General features: G+C 31.7%; 2 protein-coding genes across 5 annotated transcripts in view; one reads left to right on the top strand and one right to left on the bottom strand.

Annotated features, from left to right (window-relative positions):
* The window catches only part of miple1 (midkine and pleiotrophin 1), a 210,927-nt gene extending 200,219 nt beyond the window's left edge, over positions 1–10,708 (top strand). For 2 of the 4 annotated variants that reach the window (XM_076416668.1, XM_076416669.1), the window contains exons 4-5: positions 6,302–6,463; positions 9,723–10,708. In XM_076416668.1, coding sequence (XP_076272783.1) covers positions 6,302–6,463; positions 9,723–9,745 — 185 coding nt within the window. In that variant the 3' untranslated portion in view covers positions 9,746–10,708. Of the gene's footprint in view, positions 1–6,301; positions 7,546–7,871 lie in introns of all 4 variants that reach the window. The other 2 variants (XR_013007535.1, XM_076416670.1) reach the window with 2 other exon arrangements.
* Positions 10,709–16,259: 5,551 nt separating this feature from the next.
* The window catches only part of mgl (low-density lipoprotein receptor-related protein megalin), a 262,661-nt gene continuing 261,452 nt past the window's right edge, over positions 16,260–17,468 (bottom strand). The window contains exon 48 of the mRNA XM_076416595.1: positions 16,260–17,393. Coding sequence (XP_076272710.1) covers positions 17,297–17,393 — 97 coding nt within the window. The 3' untranslated portion in view covers positions 16,260–17,296. The remainder of the gene's footprint in view (positions 17,394–17,468) is intronic.

The following is a 17,468-nucleotide window of genomic DNA, read 5'->3' as shown; positions in this document are numbered from 1 at the left end:
TGTGGCTAGTATCAAACGCAAAAACAGAATATTCATGGCCATAAAGACTAGATGTGCATATGCTGGGATATGGAAAGTTTGGTATATTATGAGCTGTTAAAACAGAATTAAACTAACCACAAGTATACACTGTTGCAGTTCGGATAGAAAGTTCTGCCGTAGTCAGTGTACTCATCAGACATACCGTTTTCTAATTACCACTTCTTCAGATCGGCTGGCACACTATAACACCACATTTCCAGAAAGATAAGAAAAAGTTACAGAAAATGATAGAAAATAATAATGATAAGAGGTCAATTGAAAAGTCCCCGGCCTACCATAGTAAAACACATTTTTTTGACAAAATTATTTTTTTACTCAACATAATTCCCTTCAAGGGTGATACATTGACTATAGCGACCCTCCAACTTTTCAATACCAGTTTTGTAGTAGGATTTGTACTTTGCTTCAAAATAGCCCTCAGTTGCAGCGATCACCTCTTCATTTGACGAAAATTTCTTCCCAGCGAGCATTCTTTTGAGATCTGAGAACAGGAGATAGTCGCGGGGGCCAGATCTGAAGAATACAATCGAAGAAGTAGCAATTCGAAGCCCAATTCATGAATTTTCTCACTGACTTGTGACACGGTGCATTGTCTTGGTGAAGCAGTACATTCTTTTTCTTCAAATGCGGCCGTTTTTCGGCGATTTCGTCCTTAAAACGGTCCAATAACGCTATGTAATAATCGCTGTTGATTGTCCTTCTTTATTCAAGGTAGTCAATGAAAATTATTCCATGTGCATCCCAAAATACAGACGCCATAAACTTGCCAGCCGACTGTGCAGTCCACTCGGATGACTGTTGATTGGTCTTCGGAGTGGAATGATAGAGCCATGTTTCATCCGTTGTCACATATCGACGCAAAAACTCGGGTTTATTACGCTTGATCATCTTCAAACATTGCTCCGAATCATCATTCGTCGTTGTTATTGGTCAAAAGTGAGCTCGCGCGAGTTTTCTCATACCCAAAAATTCGTGAATGATATGATCTACACGTTCAGTTGATATCTTTAGAGTGTCTGCTATTTCATTCCATTTTAATTTACGGTCATTCGATATCATTTAATTTTAGTTCGTCGGTAACAACCTCTTTTGAGCGTCCACTGCGTTGACCGTCCTCGATGCTCATTTCACCACGTCTAAACTTAGCATACCAATCCTTGATGGTTGATTTTCCTGGGGCAGTGTCCGAAAACTCGGCTTCAAGCCAAGTTTTTGCTTCAACTGTCAACTGTTCAAAAAGCAATATTTTATCAACACGCGAAATTCCTTTTAAACAAACGTTACTTCACTCAAAATGCTATAATTCACAAACTAACGACTCGACAGCGGTCAAATTTATGCGCGTATCTTTTGAGGATTAGTCCTAACTAAAAAACATATGGATTAAATTATAGTAGCGCCATCTATGTGTCAAGTCGGGGACTTTTCAATTGACTTGTTATATGTTGTACCAATTATCCCCTAATACTATTGTGATTCCAATATATTATTGTAAATATAAATATGTTAACTAATAAAATAATAAAGTGCTCCACTAAGGGTCTCAACAGGATTATTAAAAAGGATTATTTGAATTATATGTATTACAGATATACAAGGATTATGCCCAAGAGTACCAATTTCTAATGCTAGAGTAAATATATTGGATAAATATCCCTTCAATACTATCAAACTGTCCGATAGTTGCTTGATTTACTTTCTGAATAGCGGCTTTTATGATTTTACAGTAACCCAAACAATATCCAGCTTGAAACTTAAAAAGGAATATTGATTGGAATCTCATTTTTTAATAACCCCAAAATTATGACACTTAAATTCAAACGTACAAACATGAAGATCGTCCAGATCGTCTGAATGAAGTTATAATTTTACAAATTATTGAAAAATCAACTTGTTATAAAAGACCGAAAACTGAAAATATTCTTCAATGTAAAAGTTATATACTTCCAATCAATTTTCTTATATACCAGATCAGGACTATTTAACACCCAGCGACTAACTAACAACGAGATCACTATTGATACTCTTAATTTGAACGATGGAATCAGTGATACTTCAAGGGGTACCAAAGTGTATAAATTAAAGATGTATATTTTACACAAAAATACATTTTCTTATCTAGTAGTTCTAGAAGTCCAAATACCAATAATAAAAAAACTGGTATTTTAAACTAAGTATTCTTAACAAATAACACTATTAATGTTAAAACACATTTTGGCAAAGGTAAATTGATATGAATTTAAGTGCCATAGTGAAATTAATTTCCTATAAATTATGGTCAGCTATTGAAACAACAAATAAATACAACATAAAATAAATATTTAAACTGTTCCGTTATTATTATACTTTAAAAAAAGTACTGAAAATCAAAACAATTTAATCATTTTTAACATGTCTCAGTTCTGGTATTTCAAATTGGAGATGTCGATGTAAAAGAGCATGTATGTAATCTTATAAAATAATATCGTCATGCGACATCAAAACACATGTTTTAGTGTCATCCCAAAGTTTTCCTCCAAACATTTGAAAGGTAATAAATTCAATATTGATCGTACAAAATCGATATAAACATTAAAATAAAATATTCATATATTAAAAGTTCTTGAAAAACAATTTTAGCTAGAAAACGATAATAAGTAATGGTACTATGGTACAAACGAAATGATTGTAACGAAGTAATAATAGATATTTTAAGATAAATTTGAACATAAATAGTAATGAAATGGTTATTTCACTTTCGCATATAAAAAATATAATATGATAATAAATAATATGTAAAAGATATTTTTGGACATTTACGAGTTGTTATTCGGGCTAATTATTGATTTAAAAGTATAAATTTCTTCACTAGAATAGTGTTTACTATTTTTGCTTTATTATTTCACTATTTGTCAAAATATTTCTGGTTAAAGTGAAATATTTCTATTAGAATTAAATTTGTATATAGATTTCAGTTATATTTTAAGCTGTTATTTAAACAATTACTTTAAAAACAGTAGATAAAAGCTAAAATGGGGGTCGAAAATTATAATACAATTGATTATTACTACTATACCAATCATAAATACTAATAATTATTATAATAAACCATATAGCAGCATTATAACAAGCTTAATGAACATATCATCTGTGATCCTCTGATATGATATTAGAAAACACATTCATGGAAACAAATCCCCCAAACTTGGAAAAATGACCCGTAGAAAGGCATGATATCATTTTAATATACAAAATATATCAAAATTATATTGTTAATAAACATAATTAAATGATTCTAATTATATTATTGTGCTAATGTATCTCACGCCATATAAAATATATATGTAAATATGTAAAATAAATAATAATGCATAAAGTAATGCGTAACTAAATAATGGATATGGTAAAAATATATAACGAATGATCTCATTAATTAACTAATAAATTACCTAAAAGTCATATGTTATAGACAATAGATTATTTAAACATTTAAATTGAATTATTGCAAATTAAAAGCCTTTACAATTAATATTTCTTTTATATTTTCATATACCAACATTATATTGTTAGTGACTATTAACGCCTCAAAGCACACAAATATATTTAAAATATGTGCAAATAAAAAAAAATTGAAAATTTAAACCTGTAAAAAACAACATAATACATGAAATAATGAAAATGCATACAGTACAAAATATAATATCCTAAAATTAAATAATTTAAACGTTTAAATGATATCATAACCATAAAGAGCATAATATTTATACACCATGAAAAACGCGTAAACATGTAAAATAGGAAATCATATATGAACTAATGAAAATGCATAAGTTAATATATATGATTAAATAACTCATTAGCTACCCGGTTAAGTTATTTAAAAATAATATGTCATAAAATTATATTATTTACTAAATTATTACAGATGTTTCCTTGTTTTTAAATGAAAACTTTACAAATCATAAATCATCATTTCTTAAACATATAAACCATAAAAAAGCAAGATATCTACATATATGTACAAATAAATCTATAAAGGAATAAAAATATAGTGAAAGCACGCATTATATACCCAGTAAAATGGCTTAAATCCCAAATAACCTATAAAAAATTATTTAAACACTTAACTATTTCATAATCAAATTAACATTATAAAAAAATATATAAAAAATTCACAAAACAATATTAATAAAATAATAGTAAATGCAAAAAATATAATATTAATTAGGAAAATGGCTATATAGATTTAGTTTGCTAAAATTTTAGGTTAGACTCGTATATCATGTAAATTTCTCAAGAGTTAGCATACAAATATGACGCTAATTATTTTTTTATGTAAAATATAAGGCCCCAAAAATAATTTGGATGTTTTTACTATTTACTGTTCACTATGATATATTTCCTTGTTATTTTCACTGATAAACATTTTTCTATTTAGAAAAATGATTGTCGGACATCAGGCCGGTCCGATATAATGACATATAAGCTTAAACCTGGCATAAAACGAATATCTTATGTTATACCAATAAACTTTCTTACCTTAATATTACTTGGTACCACAACTAATCACAAAATAATTAAATATAATAAATAAAATCTCAATATAATGTTGCTATGCGAATATTAACCGACTCGCTATACCGATATGTCAACTTTTTCGATTGTTTACAGTTTTTTATTGTACCGACAACATATACTTACTAGATTTTCTTCACCGGTATTACGGCACGCGCATTGCCGGCAAAAAACGACAAAAATATTTTACGTACATGACGTTTATAATAAAATATTTTTAAGATGAATTATTTTTTTCTGTAAAACATTGAGTGTTTTACGTTTTAGCTATTATTTTGGAGTTTTGTTGTGCTAAAAATGTTTTATTTTAAAAAATAATTTATATACATTGCTATGCATCAAAATACGATATTATATATTGGCTAAATAGCTAGTTATACTGTAATCATGCTATTTAAATAAATCTTACCTCAATACCATAAATATTGCTGATAATTCACTACTTCACACTTCACTATTCACAGAATGATATAAAAAAATAAGGAGCAAATAAAATGCCTGTTAATACAGGAGTTTTTAACTGACGCACTGCGCCGATATGTCAATTTTTTTATTTTGTGTTCTTTCGAAGCCTACTTACTACATTTTTTATGAGTATATTACCGATATATCAACGAAATACGCACATTTATTTATTAATTATATAAATATTTTAACCATATCAGTATGTTTATTATAATTAATAAGTTATTTACTACTTGCATTAATATTAATATATAAAAAATAATACAATAAATTAATATTTTTAAGTTAATTCAAATTTACTAGAACTAATACGAAATTTTGAATCATTATATTTGCTAATGTGGCGGTAAATTATTGGTAATATGTAGAAAAATAATATAAGCAATGCAATTATTTTCGGTATTTACTAGTTAGTTTTACTGTTTATCGTAAATGAGAGATTTCATTTTATTCAATTTCTGTGAGTTTTAATGTTTGCAAAACTATTAAAAGTAATTTAGAAATATAAAATTACTTCAAATTTTGATTGTGGGACTATACATATTGGCTTCAAGACTTGCTGAAATGATTTTAATTAAGGTTTTCCATCAATGTATTATACCAAATATTATATCTATGTGTTTTTAAATAGAATTGTATTTTTGTTTAGTTTAATAGGGTAGCAACTTTGTCTACATTGTATATTATACTAGAATCTTAAATAATTCACTATTCACTGCAGCACAGTCATTCGTAAATATTCATTGCTAACGTTGAACTTAACTAACAGTGTTAAAAATGGTATAATATATTCCTGTCTCCTGATGTTGTTTCTATGACACTACTTTCCTAAGCATAATCTAATAGTTCTAACCTTAAAATGACCCAAATGACAACTGTCCATTTTAATACTTACACTGGTTTTATTGAAACAACTTTTCTTCTGCAGAAGTGTATAATTCAGAACTGAGATTTGCCATTTTTGAAGCATCTAAAGTGAGCTCAGCATGTTAAGCATCAACAGTTTCGACTGTCTTCTTTGGAATAACCTTTTTAGCATGAATCTTGACATGTTTGACATGACTAATTGAACAGACAACATTTCAAAACATAAGTGAAACAATGTTACCAGGAAAATACTGTATCAAAAGCCAAAGAGCTAGCGACGAAAAACTTATATAAAGTCCGCATGATAAATTTGAAAAATATATATATATGTTTTGTGATAAATTTATTAGACTTTTTTTTGTTTTGTTTTTAGCTTGTCGATATGAGAAAGGCACATGGGGCGAATGCAACCCTCAGGCACAGATGACCAGAACCGACAAGCTCAAGCAGGGCAGCGACGCCTCCTGCGAGCAGAAAAGGGAGATCACGAAGAAGTGCAAAACCAAGGTCGCCAAGCCTACCAAAGGTAAGAAAGGTAACCGTATCGTTTGCTTTTTTAATTATTATTTCACATCTATCACGTTCATTTCTATATCGTACCCATAGAGATCACTCGTCATAACTTGTTATTTTTCTTTGCAGTTTTATTAGAATTTATAATTTCCAGATAGTGTTGTAAATATATTAAAAGCTATTATAAGCCTAGAATAGTCTATCCAAAGTAACAGTGAACTCACGTCATCGAGATGTATAATGTATTGCCTATTACAGTTTGTAAATTCGTTTTATTTTCCAGTTAAAAAGAGATACAATGCGGTCTGGTAAGTCCGAACACGTAAACGAATGAGCCTGCAAAAGACGTTCGGTTGTCAAATGTTGTTCTCTGTCTAACTATTTTCCTATAATGTAAAAATAAACATAAATTTTTTGATTATTTTATTTATATTTTATTATTTTATTATTTTAATTTTTTTACATATTTTAAAGTCTCCTTTTACCAGCTATAGGTTTATCTGGACTGGGCCTACTATTTAAGGTAGGCTACGAACCACGGTCCTCCGCATTAAGCCTACCGACTGGCGAGTGAGCAACATATAAATCATCCCAGAAGACATCCGGTCTTACCCAGCCTGGTTACGGGCGTGACTGGGATCATTTTTCTTGTCGGATTTTACACTCTTATCTAGGACAGTGACAAATATTAAACACTCACAAACATAAATTTACGACCATATCCGAGCAAGATTCGAACCCGCGGCTATCGCAACAGTAAGAGAACCGTCCTGTTGCCGTTACCACTGCGCCACCAAGTCGACTTATTATTTTATTATTACGAGGGTGATTCAAATATGATGGAGACAAACACCGTAGATGGCGCGCATGTATGTTTTGAAGGTCGTGGCTTGAGTATGTGATAGCCGGGTCCCTTACGAACAAACTGGCATAGTTTTCGTCGAGAGCGCATGTTTCACGCACGTGCTACGATCATGAGTGAACGTCAATTGCAGACCACCGTAGCGCAATGTATTGTCACTCGTTTTAGTAGGGGAAGGCGTTAAAAAGGCGGAAATTTTTCTGCGTTTGCGAAATCAGTTCGGTGGTGAATGCCTGATTAGGGCTTTCGTGTTTAAATATGCCAAAGCATTCAAGGATGGCCGCGAAACCGTCAAGAATAAGGGGCATAATCGTCGGCAACATTTGCCATGTAGAACAACTCATTTTGGAGGACCGCAGGATGAATGTTCAAGACATTTCGGCTGAACCCGGCGTCAGTATTGGTAGTGTAGAGTCTATCATCCACGAACACCTTCAATATCGCAAAATAACGGAGCGATGGGTTCCTGAACTTCGAGCAAAAATTTACGCAGTTGAAAGTTTATCGCCGCTTGCTGACACGATACAAGGCGGAGGGAGACAGTTTTTTACGCGAATCTTCACTACAGACATGGCATGGGTACACAGGAAGGGAATAGAGGAAGAAGAAGGAAGGGGCGCCAGTCAAAGCGAAGGCAACCAGGTCCGCGTGTAAGGTTCTGTGTACGGTGTCCTGGGACCGGCGGGGCGTGCTGTACATCGATTTCCTGCGCACCCAACGTACCATTAATGCTACATGCTACTCCATCCTTCCGAAAACACACGTGAAAACCCCTTATCGCTCGAAACGGAGGAGCATTCCAACACGAAGTCCGATTCTCCTATAGGAAACAATATCAGAATTAAATTGCAAGGTACTGAAACACCCGCCTACATTCCGTATTTATCACCCTGCGACTATCACATGTTTGGACCACTGAAAGAAGCCCTCGGAGGTCAAAGATTCAACACCAACGAGGAAGTAGACAAGTTCGTGCGCACATGGATGTCCGAGTTGCCCAAGAAAGTCTTGGATACCGGCATCAAAAAACTTCTGGAAAGATGAACAAAATGCGTAACTAGTGAGGGGAAATACCTAGAAAAACTGTACATTTTTGTAAATTTTTTCAATAATAAATAAACGTGTCAGAGTAAACTCATTTCAAAAAAAGAGTGATTAACAATAATTAATCCTAATATAGTATTCTGATACTAACATGGACTTTGATAATTTTTTCACTGTAAAGAAGCATTTATTGCGTGAAATTGCTACAATGAACAGTTCATTCGAGCTTCAACATTGTATCCTTCACGACTCAGTGTAGCTCCGCGTTGTTATATCTGTTATATGGTGAATTGGCATCAGTAGAAATTAGCTGTGACATTTTTATTGAGCTTTAACAGCTTCTAATACATTACACTGATCCCACCATATCCACAGTAGGATTTAATGGTAATGAATATGCCACTTCGGCGTCAATGTGGATGGTTCTACTGGACTAAGTTATGACCTTTTGCTCTTTGGATTATCGTAGTAGATTTAATTTTCATCGCCAGTCACAGTAAATCACAGAAAACATTTATTTTTAAAAACTTGGCAAATGTTTGGATACAGTTTATCCATCAACTATCTAAAATTCTTTGAGAGTTTGAACTGGGTTTTCGTCCAACAACTCATGCAATCCATGGTCTTGAACTCATTCCATCGAATTCAATCTTGAACTTTTTTAGTTCTCCAGACCGTTCTTCTTCATTAACATCACAACTAAATCGTTTAAGCAAAACAGATAATTAGGATGTGACAGAGCAACATCACCAGCAGTTTTTAAAAAGGTTTAATGGACTTCGACAATAGATCTCTTCATATCCAGCAACAAATACAAATCACGTGAATCACAGGAACGTGTCCTCATACGATGATTATAGAAAAAACAAAACCATAATTTGAACAGTTAGGTTATGTTGTTTATCAATTGTTGATACTTTCACCAATTTCACCAATAGAGCATTTTCACCAATAGATATCCCTGATGAAATTACATAAAAACATCTTATATTTGACCTGAATTTTCATCCAATAACCGACGGTCTTTACCTTTTTAATGAAATAATAATTCTTAAATGTTTTAAATAAATATTCTCAAATTAAAAACAACAAGGTCCTTTCACAATTTATTTTTTAACAAGTAGGCGTTGACTTTCGATACAAAATTTCTCTTGAACAAGATACACCATATTTTGCATTAATTTAAATATGAATTTTTAACATTAGAAATGCTTTATAATTAAATACCACTTTGAATGAAACTTTTTTGACATAACTAAACGACCAAAACATTTAATATTTCCACTGATCATATCGATATGGATAACCACTTTTCAAATTATCGATATAAAACAAAAACACTATAATATATGTAATTATTTTTGTTTCTTTGCAGCTGCCCGCCGTAACAGGAACTAAGGAGTCAGACGAAGCAGATACACTCGAAGAACGAAGAACTAAAATCATCGTTAGGTTATAAACAAAAACTGAACAGTATCGCGCAGGAAGGGTAACCATCATATTAACGCCCTCTATATTTCAAATGTTTGTTTCTCATTCAGGATGTCCTAAAGTCATCGGGTCGCATTCTCATCTCACAATAAATTACATATTAGTTCAGTCTCTCTTTCGTGGATAAATTTTTTCTAAAATGGGGGCCTAAAAATACAACAAAAAATCAACTCCGGGGGATTTGTTGTAGTAAAACATCGGCTCGTACAGTGGCCGCCCTGTATATTTTTAAAAAATGGACGAATAAATATACGGGGCGCGCCCGACGAGCTCTTTTACTACGCGGATTGCCCGGAACCTTATCAGATTCATTTCAATCTCATCGTAATATCGTTAAAATAGGATTAAAGATAATTGTATTTTAGGATATATAAATGTAATTTAAAAATATTATGTTGTAGATTTCTTATTACCGGCTTTTTACCACTGTTTTCCGTTTATTTAATTGATTGTTAAGCCGCACGTCGTAAACCGACGGGAGTATCGTTAAACTCTCCTTCCAACAAAACCAAACCTCTCTGTCAACGCTCCGGGATGGATACTCTCCCTCGATTACGACGTGCCGCCGTTACTTTAGTTTTCACTTAACCGTTAGATCTTCATGGCGTGTTTTTTCATCGATAATTACTTGCGTTTAAATCCAAATACAGTACATAGTTTCAAGATGTTTCTAGCATTTATAATGATAATAATAGGGAATATTATTAGTGGCAATTGATGTACTTGTTTCTTTTTCTAACAGAAATAATCTGGAACTTATCCGTTAGATAACTAACTAGGGTAGGTTTTCTGATCTTAAACAAATCTAATTACTGTTTCTCAGTGTAACAATTATATTGAATCTTCCAATAAAAAATATGATAAAATGTACGTTATCAATTCGTTTACATTCCTGTCATAATCATTACTCCTTTTATATTCCGCTACGACATAGGCAACTAGTAATACTAGACTTTGACCGTACTCATTTATATTTATTACTGTGATTTTGAAAATCAGGTTACAGCAGTAACTATTAAATCAAGCAGATACAAGGTTACAATAGCCGCAATTTATTGTCTTCCAAGATACAATCAAAAAAAGGAAAATTATTTGAATGTCCTAAGCAATCTGGGAGAAAAATTTATAATTGGAGGTGATTTCAATGCAAAAAATTCAATATGGGGATGCAGAATGACAACAACTAAAGGCAATGAACTGCATAAAGCAGCTGCTGAACTAAACTGTAGTTACATGTCAACTGGAAAACCAAATTATTGGCCGACTGATCAAGAGAAAATCCCAGACCTGTTAGATTTCTTCATAGTAAGAAACAAAACATATAAAAGCCGAAGAAAATTTTGAGCTAAGTTTAGATCATACGCAAGTGATTCTGACGTTGAGCGAAAATATAATAAGAAAAGAAAGAAACCCAACGTTAACAAACAAGAGAACAGACTGTGAAGAATTTGCTGAAGAATTGAACAAACGAATTCAACTAAATGTACCCATCATGACAACTGAACAATTAAATTCTGAAGCAGAAAAATTCGTAGTAGATATTCAACAAGCTGCTTGGAATAATACTCCAGAAATTAAGACTACAACTAAAGGAATTCATTATCCAAAAGAAGTGAAGGAAATGGTAGCTGAAAAACGTAAATTACGAAAAAATTGCAACAAAACAGAACACCTGAAAATAAAAATTGTTTAAACAATATAACCCAAATACTGAAAAGAGAAATACTGGAAATTAAAAACAAAACCATAAATGATAAACAGATGATAAAGAAACTGATTACTCACTCTGGAAAGCCACAAAATGTCTAAAGCGCTCATGTCTATACAGTTCACCTATAAGGGACCTATGTGGGAATTGGGCACGTGACAATCACTAAAGAGCAGAAGCATTTGCTGAATATCTAGAAAAAACTTTCAAACCAAACGAAACTAATATTGAACATAATTTGCCGGACATAGAAGCTGAAAATTCGATGATTGAATTAGTCACGCCGAAAGAGTTAGCCAAAATTAATTCACATTAACCCCAGGAAATCACCAGGTTACGATTTAATAACAGGAGAATTACTGCAAAAACTACCAAGAAAGGGAATTATAAGACTCACCCACTTGATCAATACAGCATTTAGATTAAACCAGACATTTGGAAGATGGCGAAAATTATAATGATCCCAAAACCTGGGAAGTCAGCAAACGAAATGGACCTATATCACTGCTATCAGTAATATGTAAGGTTTTTAAAAAACTTCTGTTGAAAAGAATAAAACCGATCATAGAGAGAAAAAACCTAATACCAACACACCAGTTTGGGTTTATTAACAAGCACTCAACAACTGACCAGCTCCACAGAATAATAGATGTTATTGAAAAAGCCTACGAAAGTAAAAAAGTATACTCAACTATATTTTTAGATGTAGCACAAGCTTTTGGTAAGATTTGGCATGAAGGCCTTATTCATGAACTACAGAAAATACTACCAAAACAACACACCGAACTATTAAAATCATACAGTACAAGCAGAATGTTTATAGTCAAACAAGAAGAAGTTTACTCTACAATAAAATAATCTAAAGCAGGTGTACCACAAGGAAGTGTACTGGGACCAATGCTTTATCTACTCTACACTACATTTGCTGATGATACTGCGATTATAGCTGTCGGAGACAATAGTGAAGAAGCCTCACGAAAATTACAACAGATAAGTGACAATAGAAATAATTGGACACAAGCTTGGAAAATAAGAATTAATGAAAGTAAATCTGTACATGTGCAGTTCACCTATAAACAGACCGTACAAGCACCAATAACATTAAATAATACTATCATTCCATATAGCAACAACGCTAAATATCTCTGAATGAATCTCGATGCAAAACTTCGCTGGAAGGAACATATAAAGAAGAAAAGAAAAGAACTGGAATTGAAATATAGGAAAATGTACTGGCTAATTGGAATAAAATCACAATAACCAGTACATAATAAATTGCTATTATATAAGCAAATATTGAAACCTATATGGACATACGGAGTTCTATTAAGGGGATGTTCTGCGAAGAGTAATATAAATAAAATACAAATGTTTCAGAACAAAGTCCTGAGATGTATTGTAGGTGCACCCAAATATTATAGGACTGATTATCTACATCGAGACCTTCAGATACCCACAATCAGTCAAGAAATCAAGAGAATTGCAAGGGGGCATGAGGAAAGACTCCATTCTCATACGAATATTGAAATATTACAACTATTGGATACCACCAGAACAGGACACAGACTCAAAAGAATCAAACCATCTGATTCTTCTTAATTACTAATAATTTTTTTCAAAATTACGTTTTATTGCCAGATTAAAAATGATCATTTTAGACCACTTCTATTTCATTCTCAGCCAACGAGCAGAGCACACACGTTAAAAATAAATCGAATAAATTGGTTTGCCAGTATTACTCATTTATTCCCATTCGGTTCTAGTATATAGCAAACACGAAATAGATTAACGTTAAAGATAAATCCAATAAATCGGTTTGCGTTAGGGATTTATTTTCTCTCGCTTTTGCTGTAAATAAGTACCTCCTCTCGTTTACACAGCAAATATACGAGAGAACTCTACATTTATTAAAAACGCATCTTATGATCAATAAACACTTTAAATTACTGGTTTCCGAGGAAAAAAGCTTCTATAAACACAGTAAAAATCGCTAAACTTTAATTAGTGAGAAAAATCTGGTTTCCTTATGTATGGAATTCCATTTCACTCTATATTAAATGAACAATAACTATGAACATTTCAAAAGCATTGGCTTAGAAAAATATCTTGTCTATATGGTGGATGCGCTGACAACTTTTTGAATAAAAAGTTTTATTCATTAAATCAAGTTGTCACGGAAATAATTTTAGATTTATCACGGGAAGACTCAGATATTTTTGGGGGAGTTTGGAGCCCCTGAACTACCCACTTGCATCCGTTACAGACCTAGTTATTTACTTCTAAACACATATTGATCATAATTTAAATAAGATAAATTCACCATTTCAGAAACAGGAAATAATGAAATTGCTTGTATTCGAAAGGGCCTTGTATTCCTTTGAAATTACAGATTAATATTCCACATATAAACATTGATTAATATAATTAAAACTTATATGAGGGATGTTTGAGTTTTCATTATTTAATAACAAACAACATTTCATCTTAACTTAATGGAAATAAATCGTTTTGGTATGTTTTCTTTGTGGTATCGCTCTTGTTTGTTTCTACAATAACATGAAAATATCAAATATTTACAGGAACATGTATAAATAATGAAAGGCAATTGATATATAAAAGGACGAGTGTTCAAAACAATTTTTATATATCTCGGAAAACATTGGTTTTCTTTTCTTGAGGAACAAAAGTTTTCTTTTCCTGTAATATTCCCCTGTTTACCAAGAATTTTTTTGTTTACACAATGAATATACAACAAAAGAAGTAAATTAAATTACCTGGTTTAAAAAGAATTTTAGGCTCCTAAAATAACTAGATAAGGTTTCATTTCGAAATCGATTTATGGAATTAAAAATAATGTAAAATGATTTGCGTCTTATCCTTTAATATTTAATAATAAACAATATGTATCCATGTATGTATAACCAAGTCTTATCATTTTTGTTTCCTCCGATATGTTCAATATATTCGACACAAAATATATGGAATAAAGATAGATGTAGATATATCACCCATCAGCCTTAAAAATATTTTAAATAATAATATTTTAAATACAATAGACGATCTAAAATAAAACTGTTATATCCTATTTCAGGTGGTATAACCGAATTTACATATTACCTGATAAAATATGGATAAACTTATTAAGTAAAAAAATTATTGATAGATAAATAAATAACTAAATAACGTGACTAGAGATAATAAAATCTGTCCATTTACAAAAGAACATACACATACACATACGCAGGAACAGGACACACAAAAGAAAGGTATTGTTCAATTATATGTAAATAGATAAACAGTATATATTTACACTTACTTGTAATAATTGTTTATCCACTATATTCTTATAAAGTGTTTGGATTTTTACCCTTTGGATTTTACTACATTCAGCCGACACTTATTTTGATGATATTCACTCAATCATTATATGTTTACGTATTTAAAATCGTTAATAAAAAAAACCAATGAACATTTACAATAACATAGGATTTAAGGACTTAACACCTACGGCTGCTTGATTCCGCATGTAAATTTAAGGAAATATTTATAGTGCAATACATGAAAAGTAAGAAAATATTCATTTGCCAATAATAAGTCCAACTATCCAATGTTTGAAGAGTTGGCTATACCTAAAACCATAACAGCAAGAATTACGGATTGGCACGATACGTTTAATATCACCTTTGGAAGAGCTGACTTACTTAAATTAGGAGCAGTTCCGCCGATCAAACGTTCATAGAGGTATATATATGTTATAGTAGTATAGCATTCAACTTATACGATACAACTAATCCATTGCCCAGGATTCACGTTTCCATTCCCAATGGAGATGTGATAAATTCCCCTTATTCTCATGGCATAAACTCATTAGAAACCAGTTCAACAACACACGACATTGGCCCACCTTTCATTAACGACTTTTATCAAACACAATTATTCAACAGAAGAAGTCAACTAAATCAACGAACAAACAACGAAAAATTTAATCAGAACGAACATGATCGTATTCCAATAGCAGAAAATCAAGACGAAATATTTATAAGGAAGGATAAACTATCATCAGAAAATATACCTACATATGTTTATTATTACAGTACGCGCTACCGCTATTAAAATGAATGCTGAATCATCGGCTAACATTGCAGGATTAGGATGAACACAAAAATGTTCTAATTAATATATTGTGTGGAGTACACATTATGCTTTACTCGTAAAAATAATTCCCTTTTCTTCATTCCAAGATGTTCCTATTTATTCAATTTTATAAGGTAGTGTTATACAGAATATCAATTTAATCATTGATGACAATAACAAACTTAAGGAGGGAAATTCATTAATGCCCAAAAAACACATATAAATCTTTTAACCTTTATATGTTTTTTTATATGACTATCTCAAGGTGTTTTGACGGTTCAGTCATTGTCTCATGGGCCTCCTAACTCAGGTCCCCACCGTGGTGATGAAGTTCAATCTCCAACACTTTTAATTGCCGTGAATATTCTCAATATTTATTAAGTTATAAATTTAATGTATTTTCGTACTCAAAAAACTTATTTCTCCCTTAAATAACATCCACCACAATAAATTAAATTAGGTTGATTAAAATTTGATCCATAAATATTTAGGCAGGTGATTTGTACTCCCCTAATAGACATTTCTGACTTCTATTAGAGCTTAAAAAACTAAATCTATAAATAAATAAAACAATCAGCCTTCAAAACAAACTTTATATTTCTCTGAAAACACTACAAGTTTTGTTCCCATTGAATATTTACAAATATAGAAAACATATTTGCAGTAATTGAAAGTTTCAAAGATCGGAGCCGGGAGCTGGAGAGGAGAGGGGCCGTCTCGTTTCACGGACACCTTCGCCATTAAGTACAACCACGGAAACTAAAACACCCCACCCCCTCAACTAACTCACTTACAACTAACTGATGAGGGCTCCCGATTGGTTGTTTTAACAATAAGACTGCCAGCGAAATGAATGCTTCTATCATTCATCCCGACGCGTACGCACTACTAAGGGGTAAAAATGATTAGAATTAAATAACAGCATCATAAAATTTAAATACTAATAATGTTTAAACTCAACATTTGCTTTAATAGTCACAAAACGGTGATATTGCTTAATAATATATATATGTTTCAAACAATAAACTTGATTTAATATATTTTGGACGGTATTAAATTATATATATCCATGCACATACACATATGCATATACATATATATGTGGTTTGAAGTGTATATAAACAATATTTATTGTAGTTAGGATTCGTTAAAAGATATTTACAAAATAAATGTTTTTTTTACAGTCAATTTTTTTAGGAACCTGCTTTTTTTAAGTTTACTTCTTTCTGAAATGGCACAAACTTCTTTAACTTTTTGAAACAGGTCCACGTACCTTAAATCATCTACTGAACAAGCATCCATTTTTTTGTTTACTATAAAAATATATGTTTCGATTCTCTCCGTTATTATTACAGTATATCTAGAAAAACAATTACAAACCTCACTACCAAACGATACAAAAATAAAAAGGGATGCTAAGAACGATATTATTTTTCCATTGTTAATTTATACAAAATCACAGCTGGTTTTCCTTATGTAGCCTTTTTGTTATTGACATTATTTGACACGGATTGGTTTTGGAATGCTAACGATGACGACTATAGAAAAAATACGGTTAGGATAGATATTTAAAAGTCCACACTAAGGCGTTAGCGGAGCTTCAGTCTCAACCTGTATCAGCAATCTTCCTCCACTAGTTTCTGAGTATCTTTGCCGGAATCGTAAGTTACGGGGTTCATTTCTTTGTGCTTGACTTGCACCTGTGGTGATGATCTGAAAAATAAACTTTTTAGTATACTGATTTACACCTAAGATATGGCATTATTTCCTCAACATAAACTAAAATAT

This window comes from Rhynchophorus ferrugineus, unplaced genomic scaffold (assembly GCF_030347505.1).
Source record: "Rhynchophorus ferrugineus isolate W39M unplaced genomic scaffold, kcgeb_rfMv2 rfM10, whole genome shotgun sequence".
Taxonomy (NCBI): Eukaryota; Metazoa; Arthropoda; class Insecta; order Coleoptera; family Curculionidae; genus Rhynchophorus; species Rhynchophorus ferrugineus.
Note: the sequence above shows the minus strand (reverse complement) of the source record. Positions and strands in the feature narration are given on the sequence as shown.